At 40.3% G+C, this 14962-nt stretch overlaps 1 protein-coding gene across 2 annotated transcripts in view; it reads right to left on the minus strand.

The window, feature by feature from the left end:
* LOC116247583 (uncharacterized) overlaps positions 1–14962 on the minus strand; it is a 54961-nt gene that overhangs the window by 26363 nt on the left and 13636 nt on the right. For both annotated transcript variants that reach the window (XM_031619761.2, XM_031619760.2), the window contains exons 12-14: positions 4606–4698; positions 4153–4254; positions 1360–1425 (exon numbers count right to left, since the gene is read on the minus strand). In XM_031619761.2, coding sequence (XP_031475621.1) covers positions 1360–1425; positions 4153–4254; positions 4606–4698 — 261 coding nt within the window. The remainder of the gene's footprint in view (positions 1–1359; positions 1426–4152; positions 4255–4605; positions 4699–14962) is intronic.

The following is a 14962-nucleotide window of genomic DNA, read 5'->3' on the forward strand; positions in this document are numbered from 1 at the left end:
TGTTAGCTTCCTTAACCACGACCTGACAATTAACTTGTCTATTTAGATTTATCTTGTTTTATGCATTATGCATGTATGAATATTTTATCATTTTATGTATGAAAATGTTCCTTGAATAACATTAATTTTGTGTTGTCTTTACAGCATTGTCACAAATATTGTTCTCAGGTTTTTGATGGCGAGATTTTTCTTGGGTATTTTTCAGCAAAGTTGTTTTCTCTAGAAAATCTCAGCAATTTTTTTAAAAAAGAAAAAAAATCCTAAAAATAGGTAAAAATAAAATAATGACAAACTAATAAAAAGAAATAAAAAAGCTACATAAAATGATAAAAATAATGTCTCAAGACTCACAAGGATGATAATGCTGAAAAATAATTTAGTTTAATTTTTTAACATCAAAAAAGAGAAAAATAAAAAAAATGCAATAAAGTTTGGTTAAACTGATTTTTTACCTTTCTTAAAAAAAATGCCTTTTCCCATACTTTTTGTTTTTTTTTCCTTTCCAGTAATATTCTTTCTTACATCAATATCAAAGTTCTTTGCAGAAAGAAAAAAACAACAGTATGTCAGGTTGATGTGAAGTCAATATTGAATAATCATGTCCTCGAAAGTCATGCTTTATCACCTCATCATACATTGTGTATATTCAATATCTCATACCAAGAAGATTGACATCTCTCCCCATTTGAGATACTATTTAGATCCAAAAAGGATAATAACTTCTCCAGGCGACCCATTAATTTTCATGGTAATGAGTGTAGATTAGGGTAACATACGAAAGTTTGAAGCCTAGTAGGATTAGTATCTCTCTCCCCAAAGAGATACACCACAATTACCAACTTGGGAAGCAAAAGTGAGAACTGATGCAGGAAGTGGAATTTAGGTATCCTGCATAGTAGAAGTCCAGCTATAACTAATCACACTAATGGATCAGCAGATCAAATGTATTTCATATGTAGAATTTAACTCATTAGTAGGATCAGAGAAAGTCATAATTCCATTTTTATGAATCCATTTTATGTGGTAGGATCAGAGAAGGTCATAATTCCATTTTTATGAATCCATTTTATGTGAAATTCAGACATAAAATTTGCAACTGCAAGATGAAGTTTTGTAACTCCCCAAAGTATTTAAGTATGAAAAATATTTGAAGCCAAACAAATCAGCTTTCCTCAGGAAGAACTGTTACAAGAGGACTGATGCATATAATTCCAAAGTCAACATGCTTTGTATCTAAATAAGAAAGGAATAATGTGAGGCAAAAAAAGCTGCAACCAGGAAATTCTATCAAACAAAATAAAGCTATTAAGTTCAAAGAACACTATACTCTAGTGCCATTACTTTCCAAGGAGGACTTACCTGAAAACAGTAAAAAGCATGGTCCACACCAGAGTCACGATATTTTTGAGGATCCATTTGAAAATACTGAAAGCAAAAATAGAACCTGATGTGTATTAATAACAACCGTGCATACACATGAAAAATTTATTTCAAGAAAATAATGATGACGAATCCGTATAGACATGGAAGTAGATGCACAAATCATGCAAAACCACAAAAAAAAATGATGATGAACAGATAAAAATGTCTACCATGTCATATAGAGAGGCAACCTTGTCCTATTTGTATAATTCTAAGACCTCTTATGCTTTCTGTGCCGGATCACTTCAATCCAATAGACACTATATTAATCATGGTCATGTCATTCATGTTATCAAGGTACTAAAAGTTATTTTCCTTTTATTGTTTCTTTGCAATGGCTTTACTTCTTTCTTTTTATTCTTTCATTGTAATGGCTTTACTTCTTGCTCCATTATTTTGTTCTTTAGATTCTTCACTTTTCTAGTGCTTTTTCTGCTATAGTTCATGCTGAAGTGCATTGAAGTATAGAACTCTAGTACCAAAGATGGTACAAGGCTATGTAACACGGGTACTGCTCTGAAGGAGCAGTACCCGCATCGTACCGGTACGGGTGTGGGTGTGGCCCGGGTACGCCATTGACAGTACCGGGTAGGTCAACATACCCGAGGTCAAATCCGACCATTTTCGGACTCGGTCAAAGTTGACCGAGTCCAAAATTGTCCGCTTTAGGTTTTTAACATGGTTTACATTTTTTCACGTTACAAATATCGTAAACATTAAGTTTTTCATCGACGGTTCTGCTTCTTCACTTTGTCTTCACCGATAGAGACCGACGACAGGAGGCAGACGACGAGCAGCAAATGGCGATTCACCTCGATGGTTCTGCTTCTTCCTCTTCGGCAAGCTCTTTCTGTTGGTCTTGCTTGGTTTTTAGGGTTTTCCAATGCAGTAATTGGTTTCATCTGAAGGATCTTTCGTTTGTTTTGTGAAGATCGAGCTCCTTTCTTCATTTTGTGTTCTTCCATTTTCTCATATGTGCCTATCTGCTTGTCTGAAGAGTTTGAGAGCATCGTAGTTATCTTCTGTTTTCTCTTATTTGTTTTGTGATGGTTCTGCTAATTTATATATATATATGTGTGTGTGTGTGTGTGTGTGTGCGGTCGTATCCCTGCAACCAAGTTTTTTGATACTGGTCCGTACCCATACCAGTACCTGCACCCCTACCCATACGCAATAAACGTCTGCTCAAGGGATCTTTGAACACCAAACACTGCAACAGCTCAGTCCAAAACTTGCCTGAATGCCTAGTTCAAAGAATCCAATCTGGTTGGCAGCCCAATTAGTTCTATGTCCAAACCGTAAGTTCAAAATTTGAGCATATCTCTGATGTCAACTCTAATTAACCAGCCCAAACCTGTATGAGAACCAGCCTAGCAAATCCAAACCTAACCTGCAGGTAACTATGATTTAAAGTCATTCTCAAAACGTGGAATGTTACAGATTTTGGCTGTGCATGATTCCATCATGAAGAGAGTTTGAGACCTTGGTTATTTATAGTACATAGAATGTCATGGTGTTACTGTCTTGGTGAATAGGTAATAACATTGAAGGAGATTCCATATTTCTGAGAGAACTTTGGGTATTCTAGTCAAATAAAGACTACGTAAATGTACAAGATATGGTACTTAGACAAACTATTTTATGCTCTTGTATAATAAGACATCAAACAAGGTAATGGGTTACATAAGTTTCCAGTACAATGGTTTTGACATGATAGTTTGAGAAAACTTAGAGCAGTGTGAGGTGATGTATCCATAATACATGTGTATGTGTGTCTCACCTTTATTCTTTTTTCTCCAGAATCAAAACCTAAAACCCAGTAAAACATGCATTCATTTATGCACACACACACACAAGAAACAGAATTCAAAACTGATTAAGCTTAACCTAAGTAACACAGACACGGCTGGCAGGTTGCAGTTACCAGTGTCGACACACTGACATGTCAACACAGGTATGGCGACAAGGCTGAACATGGCAGTTTTGATTTTTTGCAGGTTTTTATGTGTAACTTTGCATATTTTTTGTGCAATTTTGGAATTTTTCATACTTTTTGTGATGGTTTTCACATATACATATATGTATATATATTATATACCTTGTTGTATCCCTCTGTCTATGATTTTTAAAATGGTCATGTCCATACTGGTATGCCTATAACTGTACCCATACCAGTATCTGTGCGACTTAGTGTTTAACCTACCCCACTGCATGCATAGTGACAAACACCTTCAATGATTTGAAAAAATATACTGATGTTGTTGTCATTTAGGAGCCCATATTTTTGAAAAACCACCAAAAGAATAAGTACCTTACTGCAAGTGCAAGATACTCCCAAATATTTCTTGAGATTTTCATTTTCATATATTTTAAAACCTTCTCAATTTTTTTTTGTTTTTTAATGTTTAAAAAGAAGTTCTTTTACTTGTTTATTTGTATGCTTGCAAGAAAAACACTTAAAAATCAATGGCCTCATAACTGTATGTTTTAGAACTTCTAATATTTTTCCTAATACTTCCCTGAGAAAAACCACATCTTGCAGGAAAAAAAAACTTGCTGAAACATGCATTGAAACCCCCTATTATACATACACGGGTGCAGCAGCCCCTTGGCCGGTTCAGTATTACACGGTGAAAAGGAATATAAGTTGTCAAGATTCATCCTACACCAAAATTTATCTAATAAGCAATTCCCTTCACTAGTACTCATTTGGCAGAACATAAATCTTACCTGCAGCACACTCTGAGTGGCACAATTCTTGCCTAAGGGCTTCAAGCAAATGTCTGTCAAGGATACTGTTGTGCCAGAATAATTCACCTGAAGGCTGTCAACCTGAAGGACACAACAAAATGGTTAACAGACATTTGAATAAATGGAAAAAAAAATACATACAACATGTGCCAATGCAACACAAGCAGGCTCATCTTGTTACATGTTAAGTCAAATGCGATCCCTCAAATCAGTTGGCACGAACCATCTTCTTCCTATTTTATGTTTTCAAGAACCATGGAAACTGTGTTTCTTATAACTGAATATAGTTGGCATGTCTCATCAAAATGTAACCTATTTTGCACAGAAGTAAAATTTTGCTAAAATATAACTAAGAATGCCAAGACAATGATAAGAAAAAGAAATGATAAGAATGAATAGTTTTTATATGGAAGCTATCATTGTTTGGATTACCTTCTTTTGAATTTCAAAAAGCAGCTGTATATTCTTGTCTGTAACGATACTCTGTATTATTCCTGAAGACGAAGGAGTTGTTGCAATTATAAGCTGCAATTCATTGAGGAAGATCAAATTAGTCCGGAATTTATTATCTCATCATGCATGTCAACTGACATCGAAATAGAGCGGACAAAGGATAATAACAAAACAAGAAGTTTGTTTCAAGTACAAAAAGATGCCTTCTTCTCAGACAAAGTTGCATGACCCACCATCAGTTTAATGAAACAGAATGTAATTAAGCTAATGTCCAATAATGTCACCTAACAAGATTGAACACGTTAGAAGCTGAATAAATGGTCTCTTGGCATGAGATGGATTACTTAGAGCAGTGGACACCTACTTCTTCGAAATAAAACATACAAAAATTTCTACAAACAACAAAATTAAAGATATCATTCTATCAACAATTCAATGAATAACAAAAAAAATTGGTTGTTGCTGCACCATGACCACACCGATACATAGCATGGGAATCTCTGTGTGTGACACCATTTTCTTGCAGTGAACAGGCCATGGAACTTCCATCATACAGAACCAACCATTACAGATAAATTCAATAATGAAATTGCTCAGACATTATCAAGGCCTAAATTCTGACTATCCAATAACAAAAGGTGCTCTGATACTAACCAAGGCCTCAATGTCCAACTTCAACGTGCAATTGTACTTATAGTCACCATTTTATTTAAGGTAAGCCAAAGGATGTAGGTTTGAGTTAATTCAGCAAATGTCGTGCACTCATTATTTCAATTTTTATTCTTATTTTCTATAATAAATGGGGCAGACAAGAATTATTTTTATAAGAACTATTAATTTTTCCAACTGTTGAATATTGGAGGAAGAAGGGGACGAGAGAGAGAGAGAGAGGAAAACACTTTCTTGCTTATTCGCGTGACCCTAATCTCATATTAAAAGAGATTAGGGTTGGCAACATAACAATTACAAAATCAGTCCACTAAATATAAGAAAATATTTAAAGAACTACTATTCAACTTTCTAATATTGCAGAAACACTCTTTAACACTCCCCCTCAAGCTGGAGCATAGATATCAATCATGCTCAGCTTGTTACAACCTCTCAGGAAATCGCCTATGGGAAGAGCCTTGGTGAACATATCAGCTGCCTGATCTTCAGATGAGACATGAAACAATTCCTTCTTGAACTAAATCCCGAACATAGTGGCAATCCACTTCAATATGTTTTGTCCTTTCATGAAAAACATGATTGTTAGCAATATAGGTAGCCGCCTTGTTGTCACAATACATCTTCATTGGGAGATTCACTGAAACACCCAACTCTAAAAGTAATGACCTGACCCATGACATTTCAGCCGCAGTTTGAGCCATATTCTTATATTCCGACTCAGCACTAGATCGAGCCATCACATTCTGCTTCTTTCTCCTCCAAGAAATAAGATTACCTCCCACAAAAACACAAAAACATGTAGTAGACTTTCTGTCATCTACAGATCCTGCATAATCAGCATCACTATATGCTTCTGTTAAGATGTGTTTATATTCAGTTTTAGGTTTAAGAGGGTACTTTTGTAATAACTTTTCCTTTAGATGTTTCTCTTGTAACTTCTCTCTCTCCTCTAGTCTATATAAAGAGGAGTTAGGGCAGATTTCGAGGTTAATCAAAGATTATTCTTTCTAATCTTATCATGGTATCAGAGCAGCAGCCGTCTCCTCCTCCTTGGCGCGCCGATTGAGCGGCGCCGCCCGCCGCCTGACCGCGCCCATCGCTGCGCTTCCTCCACCCGCTCGTGTCCACCCATCTCCGCCCGTCGCTGTCTTCTCCACCCGACGCCTCCGCCCGTTGCTGTCTTCTCCGCCCGACGCCTCCGCCCGTTGCTGTCTTCTCCGCCCGACGCCTCCGTCCGCTGTTGCAGTCATCTTCGCCGCTGCCCGCCGTGGCTGTCACCTCCGCCCGCTGCCGCTGTACGCTGCATCGCCCCTGCTGTCTCCACCATTCTCCTCTGCTCCGCCGCTGCCCTGCACGCTGATTTTCTTCTCAGCGTCTTCGCTGCATCGCCTCCTCTACTCCGCCGCTGCTCTGCACGCTGATTTTCCTCTCAGCGTCTTCGCTGTCGCCTTTGGTAATCTGTCTTCGTTCAGTTCTGTTGTTGCCTCTTCCAGCCGATCAGACTTATGGATTGCTGCCCGTGTTAACTGCTTCATGATCAGCATGTTGTCTTTCGATATGTGATTGTCTTCTTTTTTTGCCTGCACTTCCTATTCCGTGGCTCGGTTTCCTCCATTGTGTTGAGCGATGTCTGAAATTAGCAGCGGCGCTAATACCTCTTCCTTTGTGTCGTCGGGAGAGATGAAGAGTTCCCCATTTTCCAGCTTTATCACCAAAATGGATGGGGGTAATTACGAGATGTGGGCCATGCAAGTAAAAAGAACCTTGATCGCTCATGAGAAGGAACATCTTATATTGGAGCCCGAGCCCGTACAGAAGGTAGGAAAATATACTACTTGGTTTAAAGATAATTCGTTGGTTATGGTATGGATTGTTGGTACTCTTACTCAAGACATTGCCAATGAAGTCCTGCATAAGGAAAGTGCAAAGGATATGTGGGATTCCCTTGCAGCCACCTATTCACAAGCAAGGAATGAAACCAGAATTATGCAGCTTCATCATGATATTCATCAGATGCGCCAAGATGGTCGCCCTCTACATACTTATTATTCTAGTCTCAAGTCCATGTTTGAGAGACTAAACAGCTACTTTCCTGCATGTAAGTGTGAGCAACAGAAGGCATACAGAGATATGCTTATGGTCGGAGTATTTCTGTCTGGATTAGACTCTGTTTATGAATCAGCAAAGAATCAGATGCTCACTAGTCCCTCGATTCCTCCTATTGATGAAGCTTATAGTAGGCTAAGCAGAATTCCAATCCCTTCATCGACTGTTCTTGATACCACTTCTGCTATGCTTGCTACTCGTGGCAGAGGTGGGTCCCTCTTTGCCAGAGGACGAGGATACCGTGGCCGTGGCAATACCCCTTCGCGCCCAGTATGTCAGTTTTGACATCGCATTGGTCACACTGTGGATAAGTGTTGGCAGAAACATGGTCGTCCAGCTGTTGCCAATCAGACTGTTTTTACTGATTCTCCAGAGCAGCCTAAGACTCAACATCCTGTTTCCTCCAGTGAGTTACGTGCAGATGATATTATCTCTCAGTTGAGACACTTGATTGGAGATAGACCTCAACAAGCTCCTGATCCGACCACCTCTACTATCACTACTGCTGCCAGTGCATCTTCATCTGGTATGTATTCTGACACTACAGATTGGCTCATTGATTCGGGTGCATCGACACATCTCTGTGGAGACAAGGCACAGTTTACTTCTTATGTCCCTACTCCACCTGGTCGCTCGGTTATTCTAGCAGATGGCAAATATTCTCCCGTTGTTGGACTTGGAGAGGTCCAACTTACTTCATCATTACCATTGCAACATGTTCTTCATGCACCAGAATTCCCACATAGCCTACTATCTATCAGTCAGATTACCAGAGATTTAAACTGTCGTGCGATATTTGACTCCTCTTCTCTTGTGTTTCAGGATATACTGACGGGCAGGGTGATTGGCAGTGGCCGTGAACAGGGAGGTCTTTACAGGCTAGTGCATCCCTTTCCCTTTGCTGGATCTACCTCTGCAGGGTCGTCCTCATCCTCGGCTTATACTTGGCATTTACGTTTTGGACATCTACCGTTTCAGAAACTGCTGCATGTTCTTCCTCAACTGTCTCCCAAGTCTTCTTTTCAATGCGAGTCTTGTCAGTTGGGCAAACACCATAGGTCATCCTTTCCTCCGCGGCCCAGTCGAAGTAGCCATTCTGTGTTTGAGTTACTTCATTTTGATGTTTGGGGTCCGAGTCGTACACCTGCTCTTCAAGGTCATCGATATTATCTTGTTGCTGTCGATGACTATAGTCGTGTTAGTTGGGTTTTTCTTATGAAGCATAAATCTGAAGTGGGTCATGTAATCAAAAATTTTATCAATGAAATTCTGACTCAGTTTGATACTTGTGTCAAAATTGTGCGCTCTGACAATGCTCTTGAGTTCTGTGCTTCCTCTTTGGAACAATTTTTCAGGGATAAGGGTATCATCCACCAAACTTCTTGTGCCTATACCTCCCAACAAAATGGGGTTGCTGAACGGAAACACCGTCATATTCTTGATGTTGCCAGAACCATTATCATACATAGCCATGTTCCCCATTCTTACTGGGGCGATGCTGTTCTCACAGCATGCTATCTTATTAATCGTATGCCGTCATCTGTGTTGGGAGACCTTATTCCTATCTCTGTCCTCTTTCCTGACAGAGACTTGTTTTCTGTTCCACCTCGTGTTTTTGGATGTGTTGCCTTTGTTCAGTTGCTTGGTCCTGGGCGAGATAAGTTGTCTCCTCGGGCCATCAAAACGATCTTTGTTGGTTATTCCCGCACTCAAAAGGGATATCGATGTTATGATCCTTCTACTCGTCGGTATTATGTGAGTGCTGATGTTACATTTTTTGAATCAACCTCTTTCTTCTCCCCAAATGGAAATCAATTAAGGGCGCCTGCATTAAATGATGAAGTCCAATTTCCTCTACCTCTCATGAGTTGTCCAAACCCAGTTGATCCACGTTTTGGGGCTGTCTACCATCGTCGTACTAAGCCTGCTGCGCCTGTTCAATGTGCACCTGTGCCTTCACCCAGCACGCCCAAGGTAATTCCTGACACAAACTCAACTGACAATGTTTTATGTAATGATGACATAGGAGTATGTCACGAGCATGTTCCTGCTCCTAATGAACTTGATGTGCCCATTGCTCAAAGGAAAGGCAAACGCAGTTGCACTTTGCATCCTATCTCTGGTCATTTATCCATGGATAGACTCACCCCTATGTACCGACAGTTTGTCAAGGGGCTGTCGGCTATTGCTCTTCCACAGAATCCCATGGATGCTCTCTCTGATCCCAAATGGGCAGCGGCTATGCAAGAAGAGATGGATGCTCTTCAGTCTAGAGGCACCTGGACCCTTGTTACTCCTTCAGTTGATGCAGCCATTGTTGGTTGCAGATGGGTCTTTACTATCAAATACCGAGCAGATGGCAGTATTGACAGATATAAGGCTCGTCTGGTTGCAAAAGGCTATACCCAAACTTATGGGGTTGATTATTATGATACCTTCTCTCCTGTGGCACGACATGCTTCCTTACGGATTCTCCTTGCTGTGGCTGTCAGCAAGAATTGGTCCCTCTCACAGCTTGATGTCAAAAATGCCTTTCTCTATGGTGACTTACATGAAGAAGTGTATATGCAGCAACCACCAGGGTTTGTTGCTGAGGGGGAGTGTCAGAAAGTGTGCAGATTGCGAAAGGCGATTTATGGTCTGAAACAGAGTCCTCGAGCTTGGTTTCAGAAATTGTCAGAGAATATTGAGAATGAGGGCTTCAGACGTTCTTCGGCCGACCATTCCCTCTTTGTCAAGAAGACTTCTACAGGTACGGTGATAGTTCTTGTTTATGTTGATGATATCATTGTTACAGGGGATGATGATCAGGGGATTTCCAACATCAAGGATGTCCTTGGACAACACTTTGTCACCAAGGACCTTGGTGAACTACGTTATTTCCTTGGTATTGAGTTTGCCAGAAATCAAAAGGGCCTTATCATGTGCCAGAGGAAATACGTTACTGATGTTTTGCAAGAGACAGGGATGCTGGGGTGTCGGCCTGCATCCACGCCTATGGATATCAATACCCGCTTGTATGATGATGATACTGAAGATGTTGATGCAAGACAGTATAGAGGGATTGTTGGGAAGCTCCTATACATCACTGTTACTCGACCTGACATTGCCTATGCTGTTAGCAGAGTGAGTCAATTTATGGATAAGCACAAGAAAGTTCATTGGGATGCTGCTATGATGATTCTTAGGTATCTAAAGAATTCACCAGGAACGGGACTCTTCTTTCAGAATGGTACCTCACTCACTATATCTGTGTATGTTGATGCCGACTATGCAGGATGCCCCTCAGACAGAAAATCCACTACTGGATTTTGTGTGTTTATTGGATCCAACTTGGTTACATGGAAGAGTAAGAAGCAAACTGTGGTTGCCAGATCAAGTGCAGAATCTGAGTATAGAGCTATGGCTCAGGGTACTGCTGAAGTTATGTGGGTTAGATCCCTGATGTTGGATCTTACTGTCGAAGTGCCTCTTCCTATGCAACTGTTATGTGATAACAAAGCTGCACTGTTTATTGCTAATAATCCGGCTTTTCATGAAAGAACCAAGCATGTTGAAGTAGATTGTCACTATACTAGAGACATGATTCAAAAGGGGTTTGTAAGTACCTCACACATTTCAACTACAGGGCAAACGGCTGATATCTTTACTAAGGCTCTTGCAAGGGGACCATTCCAAAGCTGCTGTTCCAAGTTGAGCCTATTTGACATATACGCTCCAACTTGAGGGGGAGTGTTAAGATGTGTTTATATTCAGTTTTAGGTTTAAGAGGGTACTTTTGTAATAACTTTTCCTTTAGATGTTTCTCTTGTAACTTCTCTCTCTCCTCTAGTCTATATAAAGAGGAGTTAGGGCAGATTTCGAGGTTAATCAAAGATTATTCTTTCTAATCTTATCAGCTTCAATGTCAACCTTCTCCTTTTTTGAACCATAACCCCTTTCTTGGGGCTGATTTCAAGTATCTGACAACCATTAGAGCAACGTCCCAATGAACTTTCCTAGGTTTCTCCATGAATTGACTTAGTTTATTCGCAGCGAAGCTAATGTCAGGGCGAGTGACAGTCAAATATAGCAGTTTTCCTATTAGAAATCTGTAAGATTTAGAGTCAAAAGGCTCTTATTCATCATCATGTATATCAATGCGACAGTTCATGGGAAGAGTTGTAGGTTTAACCCCCAATAAACCTGTTTCTTGCAGAAGATCCAAACCATATTTTCTCTCAGATACCACAACTCCTTTACTACTACGGGCCACCTCAATACCAAGAAAATAACGGAGTTGTCCAAGGTCTTTTGTGACAAAGTGTTTCTGAAGAAACTCCTTTGTCTGAGCTATCTCTTGATCACTTTCCCCAGTGAGAACAATATCATCAACGTAAACAATTAATATCACTATACCAAATGTACTTTACTTGATAAACAATGAGTGATCAAGTTGAGACCGACGAAAGCCACATTTAGATAAGACCTCAGATAGCTTATGAAACCATGCACAAGGACTCTGTTTAAGCCTATAAATAGCCTTCTTTAATTTGCATACCTTGGAACACTCCCCCTGTCTCTCAAAACCAGGTGGTTGCTGCATATAGACAAGTTTCAAAAAGATCTCCATATAGAAAAGCATTTTTCACGTCCAGCTAAAATAAAGGTCATTGTCGCTGGACAGCAAGAGATATAATAAGTCGAATAAAACCCAATCAAGCCACGGGTGAAAAGGTCTCAAAAAAGTCGACATCATAAGTCTGTGTATATCCTTTAGCGACAAGACGTGCCTTGAACCGTTCAACTGAACGGTCAGAATGATACTTGATGGTGAACACCTACTTGGAGCCAACCACATCACAGTGCCTCGGTGGATCCACCAATTCCCAAGTCTCTCGAGAGATAAGAGTATCTATTTCCTCCTGCATGGCATGCCACCACCGTGAATCTAATAGGGCTTGATGGTGAAAAGAAGGGATCATGTGACTAGACAGAGCTCGATCAAACTGCACCAAACTTGTACTCAAATGGTCAGTAGAGACAGAATTAGAAATCGGATGTAGTGTGCATTGTCGCTTTCCCTTACAAATAGCAATAGGGAGATCATCTGCATAGTGTTCATCATTTAAACCTGAATCAGTCTGATCAGTGGAGTTTACCTCTTGAGAAGATGCTGGTGGGCGGTTGGAAGAGGGACCAAGACGATGAGTGTAAACCAATGGAGGATCAAAGAAACGTTCATATGACATAGGTTGAGATGGCGGTAAGGACTCAAGGGACACTGGTGGAATGGGAAGATGAACAGATATAGGCATCTCAAACAGAGGAGGACTCGAAGGAGAAAATAGGACGAGACTCAAAGAATGTAACATCTGCACTGATAATCTCTTTCTTGGTCTGGGGATCAAAGCACTTATATCCTTTTTTATTGACAGAGTATCCAATAAATACACATTTGATGGCTTGGGCAGCAAGTTTGTTTTTGTCTGGGCCTAGGATGTGTGCAAAGCAAGTGCATCCAAATATTTTGGGAGGTATATGAAATAGTGGTCGATTTGGATATAAAAGTTGAATGAGAATACGTTCTTGGATGGCTGACGAGGGTAATCTGTTAATGAGGTAACATGCAGTAAGAATAGCATCCCCCCAAAAGTAGGCAGGCATGTGAGAATGCAGCATGAGGGTACGGGCCACATTTAGGAGTTGTCGATGTTTGCGTTCGGCAACACCATTTTGTTGGAATGTGTGTGGACAAGTATATTGAGGCCAAATTACATGATTGGCATAAAACTGAAGTAGAACGGAAGATTTGAATTCAAGAGCATTATCAGTGCGAATATTTTTGACAATGAAACCAAACTGAGTTTTTATTTCCTTGACAAATTTAGGAAGAATACATAGACTTCGGATCTTTCCCGTAACAAGAATACCCAACTGACTCGAGTAAAATCATCAACCAAAACAAGATAATACCGAAAACGCGAGTGAAAAGGAACCCGACTAGGACCCCACACATCCACATGAAGGAGATCAAATGGACTTTGACTAGATGGTTCTTCACTCGAAGGAAAGCTACTCCGTGTATGTTTGCCTAATTGGCAAGCATCACATAAGAATGACTCTGATATAGTAATACCTCGAAGCATGCGACGAAGTTTTGACATTGAAGGATGACCCAGTCTGAGATGCCACTGAAAAGGAGAAGGCTTTGAGGAGAATGAAGATGCAGCAACATTTACTGGGACAGACAAGAAATAGAGACCCTCACGTTTATGGCCACCATCAATCATCTTCCCAGTTAGTAAGTCTTGAAAAGAACATGTACCAGTGTCAAAAATGACTCTACACTTTAAATCAATAGCCAGCTGCTTAACAGATAACAAATTAACAAGAAACTGTGAAGCATAGAGCACGTGGGTAATAGTGCCTAAATGTGGGAGATAAATATCACCGCTGCCCAATACAGGAGATAGCTTGCCATCAGCCAGTCTGACATGTTGTGGTGTAGAGAACCTGACTAATGATGAAAAAATATGTGGTTGATTACAACAGTGCCTGGAGGCGCCATAATCTATCATCCACATCATATCTGGGTCATCGGTAGGAGCACCAACAGAGAAGGAAGAGTCTATCACAATCGTGTTGGCATATGAGAAAAAATTTCCAGCCATCTTGTAGTCATTGGAACCCTCAGACACATTACCATCAACCATAAAATTCCAACCAGAAATGTACTCACAATATGAATGTATAAGGTGCAGTAGTTAGCTTCAACCAAGGCAGTAGTTAGCTTCAACCAAGGCACGACCGCATAGAAGAATCTGGAACACACTTATGGCTCCAATCATCAACTCAGAAACTCACTAAAACAAGCAGCAACATAGGCACAAACTCATGCAGCAACTCAACAAAATAATTTCAGCCGATGGTTGCAACACAAGCAGGAACTTTACGATTAGCAGCAGTCTACAACTAATGAGACCTCAACTTATAGATTTCATATCCACGATCTGTAGATCATTCTGCTCCTCACGTCAAATTATATCCACAAGCAGTAGACTGACTCTGCCCCACACGGTCAACATAAAAATCTAATTACAACAACAATAACCTCCACAAGATCCATTTAAGGATCAGGTTGAACACAAACACAAAACAAATTGGCGGACTGTTTTCAGACGTGGATAGCAGGCAGCACTTTCAGATGTCGATAATAGGTAGCAAACAAGCACAAGTTTGACAGCAGAGAAAACCTGTCTCACTTCAACGATGCAGAGAGAAAACAGAAATCTGCCTACTCCATACAATTTCAAACTTGTCTCACTTCAACGATGCAGGAAAAAGACTGAACCTGCCCACACGACATACCTTTGCCTGTGAGAATCCACAAGGCACCACACGGCTAAACAAATCAGACTGCCCTAGCAGATCCGACATTCTTTGGCCTGAACATCTTCCACGGCTGCACTTGAGTTAGATTTGATTTTGCAGCAAGGTCTGATCTGATTCACCATTTCAGTGACGTGATAAGCTTCAACGGCAGTAGCTTTTAGCAACTTCACGACAGCAGTAGCAACAC

Source organism: Nymphaea colorata, chromosome 2 (assembly GCF_008831285.2).
Source record: "Nymphaea colorata isolate Beijing-Zhang1983 chromosome 2, ASM883128v2, whole genome shotgun sequence".
NCBI lineage: Eukaryota > Viridiplantae > Streptophyta > Magnoliopsida > Nymphaeales > Nymphaeaceae > Nymphaea > Nymphaea colorata.